General features: G+C 46.5%; 1 protein-coding gene across 1 annotated transcript in view; it reads right to left on the bottom strand.

Annotated features, from left to right (window-relative positions):
- LOC120047686 (glutamate receptor ionotropic, kainate 2-like) overlaps window positions 1-23638 on the bottom strand; it is a 218341-nt gene that overhangs the window by 151908 nt on the left and 42795 nt on the right. Inside the window, exons 2-3 of the mRNA XM_038993236.1 lie at window positions 1506-1673; window positions 46-303 (exon numbers count right to left, since the gene is read on the bottom strand). Coding sequence (XP_038849164.1) covers window positions 46-303; window positions 1506-1673 — 426 coding nt within the window. The remainder of the gene's footprint in view (window positions 1-45; window positions 304-1505; window positions 1674-23638) is intronic.

The raw sequence follows: 23638 nt of genomic DNA, 5'->3' as shown, positions 1-23638 counted from the left end.
TGTCATTGACCATGAAGGTGTGAGGTAAGTGGCCTGGGGTCTTACCTGTGCTGTCATCATAGACAACGGTGACCGTCTTCCACTTGAAGAAGTGAACCAGGTCCAGAATGGCCCGGCTGAGAGAGGAGAAGTCTGGGTAGAGGCTGACGTAGAAGGAGTCCCTGTTGTCAGACACCTGGTGCTTCCATTTCGTCTGGATGTGGGGAACGCCAAGCGCATTGCAGATGGACTGGACCGCATTTGCCGATGAGCTGTGGGAGGGGCCGAAGATGGCCGCCACCCCCAGAGATAGTTGGTCGCAGGCTGGGGGAGGAGACAACGTTCAGTTACATGCTTTATTCAGTGATTTATTCAGTATTATATGACATGCTGCTGTTAGTTCCTGGAGGATAAGTCATGGATTTCCCACTCCACTATGGCAAGCTGTCCGTTTGTATGGTTTTGAATGACCATCATGAAGCATATTTGGAAGGAAGCCAGTGATAGTCCAAAATGTATGAGCAAGATCTATACACAGTAGGCCTGCATAATATATGAAACGATTGGCAACACTTTGTAACAACAACATTGTGCATTCTAATGACTTCATTTGATGAAAGGAGAAAACGCTTCAATCACGGTCCCGTGTGGCTCAGTTGGTAGAGCATGGCGCTTGCAACGCCAGGGTTGTGGGTTCAATTCCCACGGGGGGACCAGGATGAATATGTATGAACTTTCCAATTTGTAAGTTGCTCTGGATAAGAGCGTCTGCTAAATGACTTAAATGTAAATGTAAATGTAAATCACAGAAAAGGGATATAATGGCCAGTAATCAATAAGACACTTTGAATGCGTATGAAAAAGCACCCTTTTCCCAATAGTGTTCTACTTTTGAACAGACCCTTATGGGGTTGCCCTATGGACGCTGGACAAAAGTAGTGCATTTTATCGGAAAAAGGGTGCCATTTTAGATTCAACCTTCGAGATGTCAGGCCTAATGCAACCCAGTAAAACGATAGATTATTGCAGTTTATCAACCTGTCTCCTGGGAGACAACCAACTCTGTGAATTAGTATTACTGTTGAGTCTTTAGCAGAAACCAATCAATTGTCTCGGTTTACGTTTCAACTGCACAGACATCGTATGCATCCCAAATAGCATCCTATTCCCATATAGGGCACTACTTTTGACCAGATTCCTATGGGGCAGCCCTATGGGCCCGGATCAAAAGTAGTGCACTATAAAGCCTAAAGGGAATAGGTTGCCATTTGGGATGCAACCATCCACTTTCTAAGCCTGATTATAATTGTCCCAATCCAACCAATGAACTACGCATGAGCCCACATTCACTGGGTGGGTGGGAACACACTAACAATGCTAAATAGGATAGGAGAGTCACACAAATAGCAAGCAAACGTATTTTAACACTTGTTCTATGAATATTGTTCCATAGACCAACACCAGTCATGAATCTACAGCATGTGGGTGTGAATGCAGCTTTCTGAGTTGTATTCATAATACTTGACCTTTTCTGGAGGCTTCGAAGCTGTCGTAGATGTTTATCCGCTGGATGTCGTATGTTAACGTTGTGTTTGGCAGTAGGGTTCTGTTCCTGTTGATTGTATTTAAAGCAAATTTAAAGGCTAGTTCCTCGGCACCTGACGGCCCCGACTCAATGGACTCAAATATTCCTCCTGAAAACAAACAGAGACAAGAGACAGTTGGTTAGTACAGCAATTGAACAAAGTGGTTGATGAAATCACTTATACACTTGTACACATATACACTTGTATACATATACACTTGTACACATATACACTTGTACCCATATACACTTGTATACATATACACTTGTACACATATACACGTGTACACATATACACTTGTACACATATACACTTGTACACATGTACACTTGTACACATATACACTTGTGTGTGATTATGCTGATCTGTCTTTTACTTATAATTCAACAATCTCTTAATTTAAATAGAAAGGATAATCAAATACAATTCACAAGATATAGAAAAGATATTGAAAATATAATTCCATCAAGTCCATCGAGACCTTACTGTTCACAATAAAATGAGGCAGATATGTTGCACATCATATCAGCTGGGGATACTTTTTAACTCAGGCTATGGGGGTGCTTTTAACACTGACACATGACTGAAGCTAAAGCCTTTAGACACGTTAAGGCTTGGACAGTTTCCAACAGGAATCTGATCCAGGGGGATGTACTATTGTAAGAGAAACTCCTGTTATGTACTGTAGAGTGATGCACTCTCTTCAGAAAGACTGGAGTGGAAAGTGTGTTTAAAAGTGCTGGCTGTATAGCCAACGGCCCTCCGGTGAATTCATCTGACAGCCAACAGATGAATGGCTGCCGAAGAGGCTTGAGAGGGAAGGGGGTGGAACTCTTAGATCAATGTGCCCTGATTGGCTAGCGGGTCAATCAATCAAGCCCTTGGGGAGCGCTGGAGCACAACGGCGGGAGATTGAAGTGTTTTGTTTGGCGTGCCCCGTTGGTTCACAGTCTGTCTGTCTGCCTGTCTGTCTGTCAGAGGAAGCTGTCAGTAGATTCTATGGTTTATTTACTCCTACTGTAAAACTCCAAAAGCAGCAACTAAACAGAGGACCGGGACCCTTGCAGAAGCAGCAACTAAACAGAGGACCGGGACCCTTGCAGAGCAGCAACTAAACAGAGGACCGGGACCCTTGCAGAGCAGCAACTAAACAGAGGACCGGGACCCTTGCAGAGCAGCAACTAAACAGAGGACCGGGACACTTGCAGAAGCAGCAACTAAACAGAGGACCGGGACCCTTGCAGAGCAGCAACTAAACAGAGGACCGGGACACTTGCAAAAGCAGCAACTAAACAGAGGACCGGGACACTTGCAGAGCAGCGACTAAACAGAGGACCGGGACACTTGCAAAAGCAGCAACTAAACAGAGGACTGGGACCCTTGCAGAGCAGCAACTAAATAGAGGACCGGGACACTTGCAAAAGCAGCAACTAAACAGAGGACCGAGACACTTGCAGAAGCAGCAACTAAACAGAGGACCGAGACACTTGCAGAGCAGCAACTAAACAGAGGACCGGGACACTTGCAGAAGCAGCAACTAAAGAGGACCGGGACACTTGCAGAGCAGCAACTAAACAGAGGACCGGGACACTTGCAGAAGCAGCAACTAAAGAGGACCGGGACCCTTGCAGAAGCAGCAACTAAAGAGGACCGGGACCCTTGCAGAAGCAGTAACAAGACACGACTCAGGAAAAGTTTCTCTCCTCTCTCTCACTAGTATTCTTCTCATGGGAGAGCTATATTTTGAATGCCATAGTGAGTTGGAGGAAATGAATAAACATCAGTTATTAATCGGGATGTACTATAATTGGAAGCCTGAGCGTTCGGAATCGGTCTGTTCAGATGAGAGAAGAGTCGTTTCTTGCTGAGAAGAGAATGTCTCTGTGGCTCAATTGAAAGAAAGGGGAGAGAAAAGAAGCGAGTGAAAGACTAAACGACTGACCGACCATGAGAATGTGAATGTGAAAGAAGAAGATGAATCCGATTGGACAGATTAATGTGAAGATGTGACAGAGGGAGTAGGTGATACATATGAATATGTGTAATGTGTAACTCCTTTGTACTACAGGTTACGATAAGTATGCATTCACATGAAAAATGTGAGCAATGTAGAAAGCAGATTGAACTGAAGGTCAATGTATGAGTACCATACATACAGTACTGATGAATTGAATGAAGTGGTATAGGTATGGTATAGGTGGGTGAAAGGTTAATGCAATGACATTGAATATTAATAGTATAATACGATTACAAGGGATAATGAGTGTATGAATAGGTACAGGTCTATGTGTAGTGTGAATACGACAATGAGGAAGCTAGTCTAAATGAGATTGTGGGGATGAATGGAAGAGGGTGTGGTCAGCAGTGATGGGGTAGATAGGAGAACAGGTGGGGCTAACATTAAGTAAGGCCTATGTAAAATGGCTGCCCCATTTTCATACACAAAAATCATGTAGTGCACCCTTAGAGGGCTTTCATTGAATTTTGACATCCAGATAATAACAGTGACATATTCCATTCTGAGTTCCACCCAGCGAGTAGCTAGTCCCCCTGCTGACTGGTGCCTTGTAAGGTTCTTTGATTTGATACTATAAGCCCATAGATCCACAGAGCTTACAGCAGACAGAGATCTGATATCCACTACAGAGGTGACAGCTCTCATAATACCTGACGAAGAGGAAATAGGAGCAAAATCACCATAATGTTGAGCCCCAGTCAGAGGTCACAAAGAGTCATGGGCTTTGAGACACCGTTGGAGACAGGGACACAAGCATAGGGAGATTATCTGAGGCTGGTGTAGTGGCTGTGTGTGTGTGTGTGTGTGTGTGTGTGTGTGTGTGTGTGTGTGTGTGTGTGTGTGTGTGTGTGTGTGTGTGTGTGTGTGTGTGTGTGCGCGTGCGTGTGCGTGTGCGCGCGCGCGTGTGCCTGTGCCTGTGCCTGTGCCTGTGCCTGTGCCTGTGCGTGCGTGCGTGCCTGTGTGTGCGTGTGCCTGTGCCTGTGCCTGTGCCTGTGCCTGTGCCTGTGCCTGTGTCTGTGTCTGTGTCTGTGTCTGTGTCTGTGTGCATGCCTGCGTATTGAACCAAGAGGGATATCCCCTGGGGCACGCTATGCAGACCTGTTCAGCACAGATCCCAGGACAGCTCTACCCCAGAACAGATCCCAAACCAAAACCTCAAGCTATAGTTTGTCACAAAAAAACCTGTACCATGGTTTGAGTCGCCACATCTGAAGGCTGTATCCTGCTGCTGTTGGCACCACGGTATTGTAGACCTACACTACCGGTCAAAAGTTTTAAAACACCTACTCATTCAAGTGTGTTTCTTAATTTTTTTCTATTTTCTATATTGTAGAATAATAGTGGACATTAAAACTATGAAATAACACATATGGAATCATGTAGTAACCAAAAAAGTGTTAAACAAATCAAAATATATTTTATATTTGAGATTATTCAAATAGCCACCCTTTGCATTGATGACAGCTTTGCACACCCTGGTCTAGACACTGGAGAATGGCCTTTCCCTCTCAGCTGGTGACATGTGTTCTGTGATCAGACTACTGGTTCTTCCTCAGCCCAAACATCCATCAAAACCCATCACTATTAACACCCCTAATTAATGATCAATGGGGTTTTCAGCATCCCTGAATTATTAATCTGACAAGGATACCAGCGCCGTCACCATACCATCACACCATCCACATCTTTCTGTGCCAAGAAGAGAGTGTATAGCCTCATTTAAATCTCAGAAAGCATGTTTGGCCACATTATAAGGCAGCATACTGACAGACGTGGACAAAGGAGAATTCATCATTCTCTTGCTGCAATATGAAAACCAAATAGAGATGAATGATAGTGAAATTCATATTTCTTAGATCAATCAGCTTTGATAGGAAACCACTGAGCTCTCCAAAAGCTGATCAATATTGTCACTGAGTTGCCGCTAACCAAATATTGATAATAGAATTCCTACTTCACAATGAGTCTGCACCAGAGGAGTCTGCACCAGAGGAGTCTGCACCAGAGCAGTCTGCACCAGAGGAGTCTGCACCAGAGCAGTCTGCACCAGAGGATTCTGCACCAGAGGAGTCTGCACCAGAGCAGTCTGCACCAGAGCAGTCTGCACCAGAGCAGTCTGCACCAGAGGAGTCTGCACCAGAGCAGTCTGCACCAGAGGAGTCTGCACCAGAGCAGTCTGCACCACTGGAGTCTGCACCAGAGGAGTCTGCACCAGAGGAGTCTGCACCAGAGCAGTCTGCACCAGAGGAGTCTGCACCAGAGCAGTCTGCACCAGAGGAGTCTGCACCAGAGCAGTCTGCACCAGAGCAGTCTGCACCAGAGGAGTCTGCACCAGAGCAGTCTGCACCAGAGGAGTCTGCACCAGAGCAGTCTGCACCAGAGGAGTCTGCACCAGAGCAGTCTGCACCAGAGGAGTCTGCACCAGAGCAGTCTGCACCAGAGCAGTCTGCACCAGAGGAGTCTGCACCAGAGCAGTCTGCACCAGAGGAGTCTGCACCAGAGCAGTCTGCACCAGAGGAGTCTGCACCAGAGGAGTCTGGAGGCTGTTAGGAGGAGCTATAGGAGGACGGGCTCATTGTAATGGCTGGAATGGATTAAACGGAATGCTATCAAACACATCAAACATGTGTAAACCACTTTTGACTCTGTTCCATTAATTCCATTCCAGCCATTACAATGAGCCTGTCCTCCTATTGCTCCTCCCATCAGCCTCCTCTGGTCTGCACCTTGTTTGTTTCCTTTAGAAGAGATGCATCAGCATCAACTCCTGTAGACTCAATCATATCTTTGGGCCAAACTGATACCACTTTGGAATGTCAATATACTGTATACTGAACAAAAATATAAACGCAACACGCAACAATTTCAAAGATTTTACAGAGTTACAGTTTATATAAGGAAATAAGTCAATTGAAATACATTCATTAGGCACTAATCTACAGATTTCACATGACTGGGAATACAGATATGCATCTGCTGGTCACAGACACCTTGAAAAAAAAGTAGATCAGAAAACCAGTCAGTATCTGGTGTGTCTACCATTTGCCTCATGCAGCGTAACACATCTCCTTCATAGAGTTGATCAGGCTGTTGATTGTGGCCTGTGGAATGTGGTCCCCCTCCTCTTCAATCGCTGTTCGAAGTTGCAGGATATAGGCGGGAAATGGAACACACTGTCGTACACGTTGATCCAGAGCATCCCAAACCTGCTCAATGTCTGGCGAGTATACAGGCTATGGAAAAACTGGGACATTTTCAGCTTCCAGGAATTGTGTATAGATCCTGCGACATGGGGCCGTGCACTGTCATGCTGAAACATGAGGTGATGGTGGCTGATGAAATCCACAACAATGGGATCTCATCACGGTATCTCTGTGCATTCAAATTGCCATAGATAAAATGTAATTGTGTTGGTTGTCTGTAGCTTATGCCTGCCCATACCATAACCCCACCGCCGCCATGGGGCACTCGTTGACATCAGCAAACCACTCACCCACACAACACCATACACTTGGTCTGCAGCTGTGAGGCCGGTTGGACGTCCTACTAAATTCTCTAAAACGACATTGGAGGCAGCTTATGGTGGAGAAATGAACATTCAACAGCTCTGGTGGACATTCCAGCAGTCAGCATGCCAATTGCGCGCTCCCTCAAAACTTAAGACTTCTTTGGTATTGTGTTGTGACATAACTGCACATTTTACTGTGGTCTTTTTCTGTCCCCAGCATTGTGTTGTGCACCTGTGTATTGATCATGTAGTTTAATCAGCTTCTTAATATGCCACACCTGTCAGGTGGATGCATTATCATGGCAAAGGAGAAATGCTCACTAACAGGGATGTAAACAAATTTGTGCACACAATTTGAGAGATATAAGCTGTTCTGTCCGTATGGAACATTTCTGGGACCAACACTTTACATGTTGCGTTTATATTTTTGTTCAGTGTATAATCAACGGGCTCTGTCAAATCCAGCCATCTCCTGCAGCCTAACCTTACGTAGCGGGTGTAAAATAAACACCTTACACCGGTCCCAACATCCGGTTTTCAGGGGAAAGGGAAGCTAGGTTGAAGATCCTGGAGCCCTGAAAACTGGATGTTTACGGTTTTCTGAGAACCCCACTGAGTGTGCCTGCAGCCAAATATAAATATGACAAAGGCACAGGCTGTGTACAGGGATAAGATAAATAGTGCTTATCGTGCAAGTTTAGGGTGACCAGAATGTTAAATTGACGTAACCAAAAATTTGCTATAACAATGCGTGCATTAGCATTGTAATAAGAAAAAAGTCTAGACCTGATTGCCTGAGACTCACTGAAGGCCTAGAATAGACTTTGCCTCATTCACCCTCACTAAATGAGTCTGACATGGCACACTAATCCCTATACCAACACCCTATTTCCACAGGTCTCTGATCAAAAGTAGTATACTAGATAGGGGATAGGGTGCCATATAATTTCAGAGTTTTGCTACTCTTCTGTACCAAAGCTTGTTTTTTTATCACTTTTTCCTATAAAAGCTCAGCTTTGTCCAGTTGAGGATAGAATGAATACATCACCATCAGTACATTAGTTTTAATCAGAATTTAATTTCCCTTCGTTTGGTTGAACACGTGAAAAAAACAACACACTCCATTTTAAAGCAGTCTGTTTTCTTTTTTAATACCTTGTGCCGGTCTGAAATCAATTGCTACACTTGCTGCTATCTTGGCAAGCATGTGTGTTCTTGTTGGGCTGCGGAGAGGAGCGGAGAGCCGGAGAGGCTATCTTTGATGAATGTGCTCAGTAATCCAGTCAATTGGTCGCATTAATAATGTTTGGTTTGCTAAAATAGCGATTGAAGCCGCCCAACGCTTGCTGCTTCTGGGCTGTGGGGCCCTGCGCACATTGAGCTGAGGGACTCAACAAGACTACAGGCTTTAAAGCTCAGCACAACACATAGTTCAAAGATACATAATGACAGAGAGAGTGTGTGTGTGTGTGTGTGTGTGTGTGTGTGTGTGTGTGTGTGTGTGTGTGTGTGTGTGTGTGTGTGTGTGTGTGTGTGTGTGTGTGTGTGTGTGTGTGTGTGTGTGTGTGTGTGTGTGTGTGTGTGTGTGTGTGTGTGTGTGTGTTTTTGGTTTCTGACTCACGTTGATGTTATCACAAGTTGCAACACTGGACTTTTTACAGCTTAGCAAATGTGCTCATGAATGATAACAAAAAGTGTTCTGGCAAATATGCAGAACTACCGCACAGTGTCACGGTAGTGGCTTCTAACAGTAAATGACTGCATTGCAAATTGCCAAAATACTCTTCCTGCTGAGTTGAAAGGGTATAAGAAGTAAAAGGGCAGAGAAACACCTGGATCTGATTACCATTACTGGTTTACCAAGAGGAGAACGTTAAACGGAGAACGTTAAACGTCAAGATGGTCTCTGTCCTCTAACCTCCTCCTGCTGTTCCTCTAATCTCCTCCTGTCAGTGAGTTGCTGTTCCTCTAACCTCCTCCTGTCAGTGAGTTGCTTTTCCTCTAACCTCCTCCTGTCAGTGAGTTGCTGTTCCTCTAATCTCCTCCTGTCAGTGAGTTGCTGTTCCTCTAACCTCCTCCTGTCAGTGAGTTGCTGTTCCTCTAACCTCCTCCTGTCAGTGAGTTGCTGTTCCTCTAATCTCCTCCTGTCAGTGAGTTGCTGTTCCTCTAACCTCCTCCTGTCAGTGAGTTGCTGTTCCTCTAACCTCCTCCTGTCAGTGAGTTGCTGTTCCTCTAATCTCCTCCTGTCAGTGAGTTGCTGTTCCTCTAACCTCCTCCTGTCAGTGAGTTGTTGTTCCTCTAATCTCCTCCTGTCAGTGAGTTGCTGTTCCTCTAACCTCCTCCTGTCAGTGAGTTGCTGTTCCTCTAATCTCCTCCTGTCAGTGAGTTGCTGTTCCTCTAACCTCCTCCTGTCAGTGAGTTGCTGTTCCTCTAACCTCCTCCTGTCAGTGAGTTGCTGTTCCTCTAACCTCCTCCTGTCAGTGAGTTGCTGTTCCTCTAACCTCCTCCTGTCAGTGAGTTGCTGTTCCTCTAATCTCCCCCTGTCAGTGAGTTGCTGTTCCTCTAACCTCCTCCTGTCAGTGAGTTGCTGTTCCTCTAACCTCCTCCTGTCAGTGAGTTGCTGTTCCTCTAACCTCCTCCTGTCAGTGAGTTGCTGTTCCTCTAATCTCCTCCTGTCAGTGAGTTGCTGTTCCTCTAACCTCCTCCTGTCAGTGAGTTGCTGTTCCTCTAACCTCCTCCTGTCAGTGAGTTGCTGTTCCTCTAATCTCCTCCTGTCAGTGAGTTGTTGTTCCTCTAATCTCCTCCTGTCAGTGAGTTGCTGTTCCTCTAACCTCCTCCTGTCAGTGAGTTGCTGTTCCTCTAACCTCCTCCTGTCAGTGAGTTGCTGTTCCTCTAACCTCCTCCTGTCAGTGAGTTGCTGTTCCTCTAACCTCCTCCTGTCAGTGAGTTGCTGTTCCTCTAATCTCCTCCTGTCAGTGAGTTGCTGTTCCTCTAACCTCCTCCTGTCAGTGAGTTGCTGTTCCTCTAACCTCCTCCTGTCAGTGAGTTGCTGTGCCAATGTGTCTTTCAGCCTGATCCCTCTCAGTGTCTTGACTAAAGATCCTATCTAATCCTCACATGCAACCGCACACGCACACACAAACCAGGAAACGCCTAACGTCTCTCTCCTCTCAGACTGGTCATCACAGGCCAACCAGAGTATAGATGAAACATCATCTATCTCAATTTCCTCTCAGAGTAAAATAACAGAGGGGAAATTAATAGGAAATCCAGCTTCAGCTCGTTGCTTGTTTTGGTGGAGTGAAAATTATCGGGAAAAATAAGATAGACCACTATAACCACCCTCGCACACACACACACACACACACACACACACACACACACACACACACACACACACACACACACACACACACACACACACACACACACACACACACACACACACACACACACACACACACATCCACCTCCTTTCCGTCTCCCTTCCGATGTTGACAGTTTGATGGCGATGAGTGTCAGAATAGCAGTGCAGCAGAACGAGAAGTGTAGCATGACGCGCTCCCAGAGCATGTTCCATCTTTATCACAGCTGGGGTGTAACAGAGAGGGAGGGAGGGAGGGAGGGAGGGAGGGAGGGAGGGAGGGAGGGAGGGAGGGAGGCCTGTGGAACTGAACTGTCTCACACACCTGAGGTAGTTACACTGCAAAGGAAACATTTTATTATTTTCAGGCATAAATGTAGAGCTTGTTCTAAAACGATAAATCTAAGAACAATAAGAGGGAACAATAATATCACCAGGAGAGGGACTGCTAGCATTTTAAAATGCCTGTACAACGACTGTGCCCTAAAAATCTGAAACACTGTTTTTCTGTTATTTTCTCTGTTCTGTGTGTTCAGAACAATTTGTTCCTTTTCAAGATCAACAGCAGAACAGTTGTGTACTGTGTGTACTATGGGGATATGTCTGCCTGACTGTCTGTCTGTCTGTCTGTCTGTCTGTCTGTCTGTCTGTCTGTCTGTCTGTCTGTCTGTCTGTCTGTCTGTCTGTCTGTCTGTCTGTCTGTCTGTCTGTCTGTCTGTCTGTCTGTCTGTCTGCCTGCCTGAGGTGGAGAATTGAAGATGTTGCACTGACTGACTGAAAGCCACCAGAGACTTACAACAGAACAGTGGCATTTATGGTACCAGGTCTATCCTTTATTCAAACCTTTGTCTGTCTCCCTCACTCTATTTCTCTCCTTCCCTACTGTATATATCTCCCTAAGCGCTCTTCCCTCCACATTCTCTCTCTAATTGTCTCTTTCTCTCTCGCTCTTTCATTCTCTTTCTCTCTCTCTTTCTCTCCTTCTTTTCTTTGTCTTTCTTCAAAATACCATGATAAATGGTAGATGTTAGATTAATATAATGTTAACATGGAAAATGATGTAGTGTTCCATCTCTTTTCTGTTTTAGGTTGATAGAAAGATAGAACAGCGTTGAGTACTCTGCTGGACACTTTCCCAAATGTCAGTGCATCTTAGCCGTTGTCAAGCACTCCCAGACCCACAAATGTCAGCCTCTCCTCAGCACCAGAGCTATTATGAACCACTCACACAGCTGGAAATGTCAATGATTCCCCTGACGTAGATACAAGACATTGAGAGAGAGAGATTAAGATCTTTGGGAGCAAGAGAGGGACTCAGAGAAAGTAGCTTCCAACCCAGTATCTATAGATATGTTCTACAGTGTAGTACTGGTCACATCACTCCTTCCTGGACAACTCCTCCACAGTATACAATCCCCTACAAGCCTGTGACCCATGTCATAAGACAATCAGTATGTATGTGTCCTTGTGACAGAAGTCACATAGATGTGTATAAATAATTGGAATTGGAATTTACTTCATGAATTGACTAAATTGAAATGGCATTCACCCCAACCCTGTTCGACCCTTTACTGCCCAGTAAAGAACGAGAGTCACAAGATCACTACAAGAAACCTGTACAGATGTGGTACCCTGTAACTAGAGAGAATGCCATTCAAGGACAGGTGTGGTTTCTGGACAATATCCAGAGACAATGTCCTCTAAAGGAATAGCTTGCAGGGTGCCTCGGTTCTAACACAGTTAACACTTTTGATAAACCTGGGGCCTAAAGACTCAATACCAACTGTGACTCATACCCCATAGTCACACACAGGAACACATCTGAGTAGTACAGAGCTGAGCACACGTAGACACACACACACACACACACGTCACACACACGTCTCACACACACAGGAACACATCTGAGTAGTACAGAGCTGAGCACACATAGACACACACACACACACACACACACACACACACACACACACACACACACACACACACACGTCACACACACGTCTCACACACGTCTCACACACACACCACAGCTTCACACCAGCCAAAATCCCAGAGAGGACAATCATACAGTAGAGGACAACCTAAAAATGACACACAGATACACACACACACACACACACACACACACACACACACACACACACACACACACACACACACACACACACAACCTCTCTCTCTTAGTTTCACACACATCTAAACGCTCTTTTCTACATCAACAGTTAATTCCCCATCTGCTGAGGTGAGCATTGGGCTGATGTACTGTAAGGAGTTACTACTCTGCTCTCTCTCTCCATCTCTCATCTGTCTTAGGAGAGGATACAGTTTGTTGATAGAGCAGAGAGTCTATCTTATTATTTCTCACTTTTTACATCTCCTTTCTCTCTCTCTCTCTCTCTCTCTCTCTCCCTCTCTCTCTCTCTCTCTCTCTCTTACCTCTCTTCTCCCTCTCTCTCTCTCTCTCTCTCTTTTCCCTCTCCCTCTCTCTCTCTCACCTCTCTTCTCCCTCTCCATTCTCCCTCTCTCTCCCTCTCCATTCTCCCTCTCTCTCTCTCTCTCTCTCTCACTCTCTCTCACTCTCTCTCTCTCTCGCTCTCTCACCTCTCTTCTCCCTCTCCCTCTCCCTTCTCCCTCTCTCTCACTCTCCCTTCTCCCTCTCCCTTCTCCCAGGGCTCCCGAGTGGCGCAGCGGTCTAAGGCACTGCATCTCAGTGCTTGAAGCGTCGCAAAAAGACACCCTGGTTTGATTCCAGGCTGTATCACAACCGGCTGTGATTGGGAGTCCCATAGGGCGGAGCACAATTGGCCCAGTGTCGTCCAGGTTTGGCCGGTGTAGGCAGTCATTGTAAATGAAATAAAATTCTTAGCTGACTTGCCTAGTTAAATAAAGGTTAACAATCCCTTCAGTTTACTCACCCACATTGGGCCAATTCTCCAAGCAGCGCTCAACGTACTGCTCTCTCTCTCCTCTTTTATTTTTTAATGAGGAGCTTTTCTTTTGAACTTGGCTGTGGCGTATTGATTTTCCAGTGCTCAGACGAGTGCATGCGTGATATTATCTCTGGCAGACGCGCGGAGGAAGGGGTTGGTTGGCGTTTTCCCCATTGAATGTGATTGTCTCTCATTTCTCTAACGCGATGCCCCCTGATCCCTGCATTGTGCTCTAATCCTGGTCCGTTTAAGAGATCAGCCCATGCTCTGATGAGATACGAGTGTCTCACCAGCCCAGCCCATTTACTGTTACAGAGAAGAGTTAGGCCAATGATAGGCCTCTTTTATTTGTCTCTCTCTTTCTCTCTGTCTATCTTTCGTTCTCGTTATCTCTCTGTCCTCCTCTTTCTCTCTCTAGCTATTTCTCACTCTCTCTCCCTCTTCTTTCACCCCTCCCGCTCTCTCCGCCCCCTCTTTCCTTCTTGTGATAAAGATTAATTAAGGCATGCATTTCCTACGGTCTCCTCTCAGCAGCGGTCTGTCCATAAAGTCTGTGGGCCGTAATGGGATCAATAGGAGATCTTTAATGCTGGGGAAAGGGTTGTTCAGGTCAGATGACTTTTAGATCGTACAATGCCCCCTCTCTACACTCTCTCTCCTCCATCCTGAGCCACACACACTTTTCTCTCCTCCTCCCTCTTCCCCTCCCTCTCTTCCTTCCTCTCCTCCTCCTCTCCTCCTCCTCTCCTCCTATTCTCCTTCCTCTCCTCCCACTCCTCCTTCCTCTCCTCCTCCCTCTCCTCCTTCCTCTCCTCCTCCCTTCCTCTCCTTCTCCCTCTCCTCGTTCCTCTCCTCCTCCTCTTCTCTATCCTCTAGGGAATTATTCTCAGCACACTTGTCATCTTGTTCAGAATTCATTTTCCGGTGAATTGCGGCCAGGACCCTATTCATTAATTTGAATATTTTGAAAGGTGAAGGGGAAAATTAACATGTGGAGTCTTTTTTTGTAAAGATATGAGGTACGGCTTTGGTAACGAATCTAGAATGAGCATTTTCCACTTCCTTTATGAAATTGTAGACGGTGTGTTTGAACGGAAAGAGCTGCAGAACACATATTATAGATCATGAGAAAACAAAAGGGGAGCAAATCAAATTGACAGAAATTCTATTTTCTGGAAGGAGAAAACAGAAGCGTCAAGTGTGTGCTGAATTGTAATGTCAAGCTGAGATTGCTGAGATAGTGGCGAGAGCTCAGTGCATAGTGATAACACAGGAAAACAGGAAGCTTGACTTTTTAAAACAAATCTCCCAACGGAAGTATAATTTGTCTCCAGCTGATCTCAGGGAAACACTGCTAGTGAACCTGGCCACAGTGTGTATGTGTGTGCTTGCGTGAGTGGTTGCGTGCTTGTGTATACAGTGGGGCAATAAAGTATTTAGTCAGCCACCAATTGTGCAAGTTCTCCCACTTAAAAAGATGAGAGGCCTGTAATTGTCATCATAGGTACACTTCAACTATGACAGACAAAATGAGAAAAAAAAATCCAGTAAATTACATTGTAGGATTTTTAATTAATTTATTTGCAAATTATGGTGGAAAATAAGTATTTGGTCAATAACAAAAGTTTATCTCAATACTTTGTTATATACCCTTTGTTGGCAATGACAGAGGTCAAACGTTTTCTGTAAGTCTTCACAAGGTTTTCACACACTGTTGCTGGTATTTTGGCCCATTCCTCCATGCAGATCTCCTCTAGAGCAGTGATGTTTTGGGGCTGTTGCTGGGCAACGCGGACTTTCAACTCCCTCCAAAGATTTTCTATTGGGTTGAGATCTGGAGACTGGCTAGGCCACTCCAGGACCTTGAAATGCTTCTTACGAAGCCACTCCTTCGTTGCCCGGGCGGTGTGTTTGGGATCATTGTCATGCTGAAAGACCCAGCCACGTTTCATATTCAATGCCCTTGCTGATGGAAGGAGGTTTTCACTCAAAATCTCACGATACATGGCCCCATTCATTCTTTCCTTTACACGGATCAGTCGTTCTGGTCCCTTTGCAGAAAAACAGCCCCAAAGCATGATGTTTCCACCCCCATGCTTCACAGTAGGTATGGTGTTCTTTGGATGCAACTCAGCATTCTTTGTCCTCCAAACACGACGAGTTGAGTTTTTACCAAAAAAGTTATATTTTGGTTTCATCTGACCATATGACATTTTCCCAATCTTCTTCTGGATCATCCAAATGCTCTCTAGCAAACTTCAGACGGGCCTGGACATGTACTGGCTTAAGCAGGGGGACACGTCTGGCACTGCAGGATTTGAGTCCCTGGCGGCGTAGTGTGTTACTGATGGTAGGCTTTGTTACTTTGGTCCCAGCTCTCTGCAGGTCATTCACTAGGTCCCCCAGTGTGGTTCTGGGATTTTTGCTCACCGTTCTTGTGATCATTTTGACCCCACGGGGTGAGATCTTGCGTGGAGCCCCAGATCGAGGGAGATTATCAGTGGTCTTGTATGTCTTCCATTTCCTAATAATTGCTCCCACAGTTGATTTCTTCAAACCAAGCTGCTTACCTATTGCAGATTCAGTCTTCCCAGCCTGGTGCAGGTCTACAATTTTGTTTCTGGTGTCCTTTGACAGCTCTTTGGTCTTGGCCATAGTGGAGTTTGGAGTGTGACTGTTTGAGGTTGTGGACAGGTGTCTTTTATACTGATAACAAGTTCAAACAGGTGCCATTAATACAGGTAATGAGTGGAGGACAGAGGAGCCTCTTAAAGAAGAAGTTACAGGTATGTGAGAGCCAGAAATCTTGCTTGTTTGTAGGTGACCAAATACTTATTTTCCACCATAATTTGCAAATAAATTCATAAAAAATCCTACAATGTGAGTTTCTGGATTTTCTTTTCTCATTTTGTCTGTCATAGTTGAAGTGTACCTATGATGAAAATTACAGGCCTCTCTCATCTTTTTAAGTGGGAGAACTTGCACAATTGGTGGCTGACTAAATACTTTTTTGCCCTACTGTATGTGTGTGTGTATATGTGTGTTTGCATGTGTGATAGTGTGTGTATGATTCAACAATAATAACACCATCATGTCTCCATGCAGGCAGCAGCATTCTCGTTGGGCCGAGGAGGAACTATCTGTTCTTTTTAGACTTTGTGTCCCTATTGGCTCCCTGGGCCGGGCTGAGCAAGCGAATCGTCCATGTCGGTGCTTTTTGACTAATGATCTCAGCTCAGCCACAAGGTCACAGCCAGGTGGGCTCCATGACAACGGCGGAGCCTTTATCAAATGGAACAGAGGGCAGGGCCGAGCTTGTCTCCTGGAAGGAAGGATCCAGAAGGTTTGAAGGGCTACCTCCCAAATGACTCCCTGTTCCCTTTATAGTGCACTACTATGACTAGCCCACTATATAGGGAATAGGGCCTCTAGTGAAAAGTAGTACACTATATGTGGAATAGTGTGCGTATTTGGGAGGCAGCCTGTGAATCTTTGAGACGAAACAAAGGGTGATGGATGTGGTGGAACGAGCAGGATAGCTGTCTCCGTAATGAGCATGTCCCATGTGATTCTCTGACCGGTACAGAGTAGTAGCGACACGTTTAACCCCTTACCTACACGCACACACACACTGCAGCTGAGTACACCAGATGTGCCACATGTATAGAGACTGATAGCTGCCTAACTGAGATGAATCACCAATGGTATTTTCTATGCGTTTTAGACACCTGATGTTGTGTTTGTTTGGTCCTACTGGGCAGGTGTGATCTTGCTCCTGCTCCCTCAGTCACCCCTGCACCATTTGTCAGATGCTATTTTCTCTGTAATTCAATGTATTGTGTATATTAATGCTGTTAAGGTGACACTGCCGTCGTGGTTTCAGTCTATGGCACGGTGAATAGGTACAGTTGGATTCTGAGTAATAGAATCATCTGAAGGTGATGTGTCTCAGACCTCTGGCCGTTACCACGGCGATCTCTGCTCTCTTCCTCTCCCTCTCTCCCTCCCCTCCCTTCCTCCCCTCCCCTCCCTCCCCTCCTCTCCAGGGGCTAGTGAACATGTCTGCAGGTATGATGAACCATGAGATCCATTAAGGACCAGCTAATAGATTAAAAGACATGTCAAACTGAATCAAGGCTGTGTGAGAGAAGAGGAAGGTAGAGTACAGCTCTCCCCTTGGACACAGGTAGGGAACCTGTTATGACAAGCTAACCACATCTCACTCTTCCTCAGATTAATTAGAAGTCACCTCTAGTCACACTACTGGACAGTCTGAAACGTCTCTCCTTCCTCTTCCTTCCATCTTCCTTCCCTCTCTTTCCTTTTTCTGTTCTGTCAGAACTCACTGCACTTCTCCAAGACAGAAAAAGTCAGCGTGTGAGTGAGTGTGTGAAATGTTGAGCTAGCTAATGGTTTCATTTGCAGAGAGGGATAGTGATGAGGCCTTGAAGGGGTCCATCCCAGCAGATGAGTTCCTCATAGTGCTGTATCATCATCACTGTATCCCTACAGCCTCCAGGAACATAGATCCACTGCTTATACCAACACAACACTACTGGGAACCTTTCAGCGCCATGGGGAACAGAGATATTGTCTGGGACTACTTGATAATTTACAACCAGCCATCTCCTTAAGCACTTAAGAGTCTATGTCTGTGTCACAAATGGCACCCTATTCCCTATATAGTGCAATACTTTTAAAAAGTACACTACATGACCAAAAGTATGTGGACACCTGCTCGTTGAACGTCTCATTCCAAAATCATGTTAATATGGAGTTGGTCCGCCCATTACTGCTATAACAGCCTCTACTCTTCTGGGAAGACAACTAGATGTTGAAACATTTCTGCGGGGACTTGCTTCCCGCAGCAGTAGTGATGTCAGGCACAGATGTTGAGCGATTAGGCCTGGCTCGCAGTCGGTGTTCCAATTCATCCCAAAGGTGTTCGATGGGGTTGACGTCAGTGCTCTGTGCAGGCCAGTCAAGGTCTTGCACACCGATCTCGACAAACTATTTCTGTATGGACCTCGCTTTGTACATGGGGGCATTGTCATGCTGAAACAGGAAAGGGCCTTCCCCAAACTGTTGCCACAAATTTGGAAGCAAAGAATCATCTAGAATGTCATTGTATGCTGTAGTGTTAAGATTTCCCTTCACTGAAACTAAGGGGCCTAGCCCAAACCATGAAAAACATCCCCAGACCATTATTCCTCATCCACCAAACTTTACAGTTGGCACTATGCATTCAGGCAGGTAGTGTTGTCCTGGTATCCGCCAAACCCAGATTTGTCCATCGGAATGCCAGATGGAGAAGCGTGATTCATCACTCCAGAGAACGTTTAACGTTTCCACTGTTACAGAGTCCAATGGCGGCAAGCTTTAACCAACTCCAGCAGACGCTTGGCATTGCGCATGGTAATCTTAGGCTTGTGTGTGACTTTTTGGCCACAGAAACCCATTTCATGAAGCTCCGAACGAACAGTTATTGTGCTGAAGTTGCTTCCAGAGGCAGTTTGGAACTCGGTAGTGAGTGTTGCAACCGAGGACGGAAGAATCTTACGCGCTACACGTTTCAGCCCTCGGTGGTCACATTCTGTGAGCTTGTGTGGCCTACCACTTCGCGGCTGAGTCGTTGTTGCTCCTAGACATTTCCACTTTACAATAACAGCACTTACAGTTGACCGGGGCAGCTCTAGCGGGGCAGACATTTGACAAACTAACTTGTTGGAAAGGTGGCATCATTTGACAGTTCCACGTTGAATGTCATTGAGCTCTTCAGTAAGGTAATTCTACTGTATAGAGATTACATGGCTGTGTGCTCAATTGTATACACCTGTCAGCAACGGGTGTGTGTGAAAGTGCCGAATCTACTAATTTGAATGGGTGTCCACATACTTTTGCAGCAGTCTTATGGCTTGGCGGTAGAAGCTGTTAAGAAGCCTTTTGTTCCTAGACTTAGTGCTCTGGTACCACTTGCCGTGCGGTAGCAGTGAGAACAGTCTATGACTTGGGTGACTGGAGTCTTTTACAATTGTGGGGGGCTTCCTCTTAGTATGTAGGTCCTGGATGGCAGGAATGGCCCCAGGGATGTACTGGGCCGTACAAACTACCCTCTGTAGCGCCTTATTGTCGGATGCCGAGCAGTTGCCATCCCAGGCGGTGATGCAACCGGTCAGGATGCTCTCGACGGTGCAGGTGTATAATTTTTTGAGGACCTGGGAACCCATGCCAAGTCTTTTCAGTCTCCTGATGGGGAAAAGGTTTTGTCGTGCCTTCTTCACGACTGTCTTGGTGTGTTTGGACCATGATAGTTTGTTGGTGATGTGGACACCAAGGAACTTGAAACTCTCGACCTGCTCCACTACAGCCCCGTCGATGTTGATGGGGCCTGTTCGGCCCCCTTTTTCCTGTAGTCCACGATCAGCTCCTTTGTCTTGATCACGTTGAGGGAGAGGTTGGTGTCCTGTAATATTTTCAAAACTGTTATAGTTACATGAATTATGGTTATTTCCAGGAACACACATTGGGTGGCATCCTACCTCTCCTACAGAGCTTTGTAAAGATAGGGACAGTTCTGTTGACCCCTCATGCATCATTAAACTATACTTCTAAAGAGGATTTGATTCAAAGGTAAAACACACAATAAAAGACTAATTCAATAAGTGATCAAAATAGTATTTATGTGTGAGTGTGTTTCATGTTTCAACATCCCAGTCTGGCTCAGCCACAGAGAGAGAGCCTGGGAGGTCTGCTAGTAGGAAAGTATGAAATAATAGCAACTCTACACAGAATAACTAAAAGGCCTGTGAAGATAAGTGGTGTCAGAAAAGTCTCTATAAATATTAGTGAAGGCTTTTTATAAAAGCGGGTAATCACTTTCTCTTTGATGCATAATGTAGCTTATTTATTCAAACAGTCCTATGCGTTAGGAGAAAATTGCTCTGTTTGAGAGGGCTTTATATCTCTGGCTGCAGTTAGCTCAGAGACAAAGACGGTGTACTGGGGATACGTGATGAGAGCTCTGCTACTGTGCTGTGCTTAGGAAGGTGTCTGTCTGTGTTAATGTGTGTGTGTGTGTGTGTGTGTGTGTGTGTGTGTGTGTGTGTGTGTGTGTGTGTGTGTGTGTGTGTGTGTGTGTGTGTGTGTGTGTGTGTGTGTGTGTGTGTGTGTGTGTGTGTGTGTGTGTATGTGTGTGTGTGTGTGTGTGCATGTGCGTGTGTGTGTGTGGCTTTGTTCATGTGTGGGGGCTGCGCTGTTAATGGTGTCAGGGTGTTGGAGGGTACGGGAGGAAAGATGCATTTAACAGTGACATTACAGGGGCTAATTCACCAGCTCACAGCAGTACTGCTGCCTCTTATTAAACTGAACACTCTGGAGGACTGAGATCAACATCAGAGCACAGAGGAAAACACACACACTCACACACAGACGCGCACACACACACTCACACACAGGCACGCACGAGCACGCACACACACCAAACACACACACACACACACACACACTAAGGATTAAGTCAAGTGCAGATATTCATCAGTGAAACTTGTTCATTTGACTTATATTGGTCTCCCACATACAATACTGTAATGTCATATTAAATCTCACATAGTCCTATAAATCCACAATGTGGGGCCCATCAAGACACCCACACACATCACAACCAACCCCTGCCATGGTAGAGCACCTCACCCACACACACCACAACCCCTGCCTGAGTAGAGCACCTCACCCACCCACACACACCACAACCAACCCCTGCCTGGGTAGAGCACCTCACCCACACACACCACAACCCCTGCCTGGGTAGAGCACCTCACCCACACACACCACAACCCCTGCCTGGGTAGAGCACCTCACCCACACACACCACAACCCCTGCCTGGGTAGAGCACCTCAGCCACCCACACACGCCACAATACCTGTCTGGGTAGAGCAGCACACCCACACACACCACAATACCTGCCTGGGTAGAGCACCTCACCCACACACACCACAACACCTGCCTGGGTAGAGCACCTCACCCACACACACCACAACCCCTGCCTGGGTAGAGCACCTCACCCCCACACACCACAACCTCTGCCTGAGGAGCACCTCACCCACACACACCACAATACCTGCCTGGGTAGAGCACCTCACCCACACACACCACAACACCTGCCTGGGTAGAGCAGCAAACCCACCCACACACACCACAAACCCTGCCTGAGTAAAGCACCTCACCCACCCACACACACCACAACCAACCCCTGCCTGGGTAGAGCACCTCACCCACACACACCACAACCCCTGCCTGGGTAGGGCACCTCACCCACACACACCACAACCCCTGCCTGAGTAGAGCACCTCACCCACCCACACACACCACAACCAACCCCTGCCTGGGTAGAGCACCTCACCTCACCCACACACACCACAACCCCTGCCTGGGTAGAGCACCTCACCCACCCACACACACCACAACCAACCCCTGCCTGGGTAGAGCACCTCACCCACACACACCACAACTCCTGCCTGGGTAGAGCACCTCACCCACCCACACCACAACACCTGCCTGGGTAGAGCACCTCACCCACACACACCACAACACCTGCCTGGGTAGAGCACCTCACCCACACACACCACAACACCTGCCTGGGTAGAGCACCTCACCCACACACACCACAACACCTGCCTGGGTAGAAAACCTCACCCACACACACCACAGCACCTGCCTGGGTAGAGCACCTCACCCACACCAGCATGAGGGGAGCTGTGTTTGCACTCCCACACAAACACGCCTGCACACACACGCGTGACACAATCTCTCACACACTACACAGTCACAACTACTTTGACATACTCACATACTCCCACACACACTTTGCAGTCACAGCAGAGCCATGCAGACACACACACACACACACACACACACACACACACACACACACACACACACACACACACACACACACACACACACACACACACACACACACACACACACACACACACTCCTAGATACATTCTATAGACACACATACACATAAACCAGTCACAGCCAAAGAGACACACAGACCCTCTAAGAGGAGCATGTGTGAAGATGAAGTAACACTGTTTTAGCTATGTGTAGTGCAGTGGGAGCCTTGGCTGAATAATACTGTGTTAAATCAAATCAAACCTTATTTGTCAAATAAAAAGTCATATTAAAAAGTAACACAATAAGAATAACAATAATGTGCAGGTTAATGTACAGGTTAGTTGAGGTAATTTGTACATGTAGGTGGAGGTGAAGTGACTATGCATAGATAATAAACAGCGAGAAGCAGCAGTGTACAAAAGGGAGGGGGGTCAATGTAAATTGTCCGGTGGCGATTGTATTAATTGTTCAGCAGTCTTATGACTTGGGGGTAGAAGCTGTGAGGAGCCTTTTGGTCCTAGACTTGGCGCTCAGGTACACCGTATATTATATAGGTCCTGGATGGCAGGAAGCTTGGTCCCAGTGATGTACTGTGCCTTTCGCACTACCCTCTGTGGCACCTTACGGTCAGATGCCGAGCAGTTGCCATACCAGGTGGTGATGCAACCTGTTCAGGATGCTCTCGATGGTGCAGCTGTAAACCCTTTTAAGGATCTGGGAACCCATGCCAAATCATTTCAGTCTCCTGAGGGGGAAAAGGTTTTGTTGTGCCCTCTTCACGACTGTCTTGGTGTGCTTGGACCATGTTAGTTTGTTGGTGATGTGGACACCAAGGAACTTGAAGCTCTCAACCTGCTCCGTTACAGCCCTGCTGATGAGAATGGGGGCATGCTCGGTCCTCCTTTTCCTGTAGTCCACAATCATCTCCTTTGTCTTGATCACGTTGAGGGAGAGGTTGTTGTCCTGGCACCACACAGCCAGGTCTCTGACCTCCTCCCTATAGGCTGTCTCATCATTGTCTGTAATCAGGCCTACCACTGTTGTGTTGTCAGCAAACTTAATGATGGTGCTCGAGTCATGTTTGGTCACGCAGTCGTGGGTGAACAGGGAATACAGGAGGGGACTAAGTACACACCCCTGAGGGGCCCAGGTGTTAAGGATCAGCGTGGCAGACGTGTTGTTGCCTACTCTTACCACCTGGGGGTGGCCCGTCAGAAAGTCCAGGATCCAGTTGCAGAGGGAGGTGTTTAGTCCCAGAGTCCTTAGCTTAGTGATGAGCTTCGTGGGCACTATGGTGTTGAACACTGAGCTGTAGTCAATGAACAGCATTCTCACATAAGTGTTCCTTTTGT

Source organism: Salvelinus namaycush, chromosome 5, assembly GCF_016432855.1.
Source record: "Salvelinus namaycush isolate Seneca chromosome 5, SaNama_1.0, whole genome shotgun sequence".
In the NCBI taxonomy this organism is placed as follows: Eukaryota; Metazoa; Chordata; class Actinopteri; order Salmoniformes; family Salmonidae; genus Salvelinus; species Salvelinus namaycush.
The sequence above is the reverse complement of the archived record's forward strand: the minus strand, read 5'-3'. Positions and strand labels throughout refer to the sequence as shown.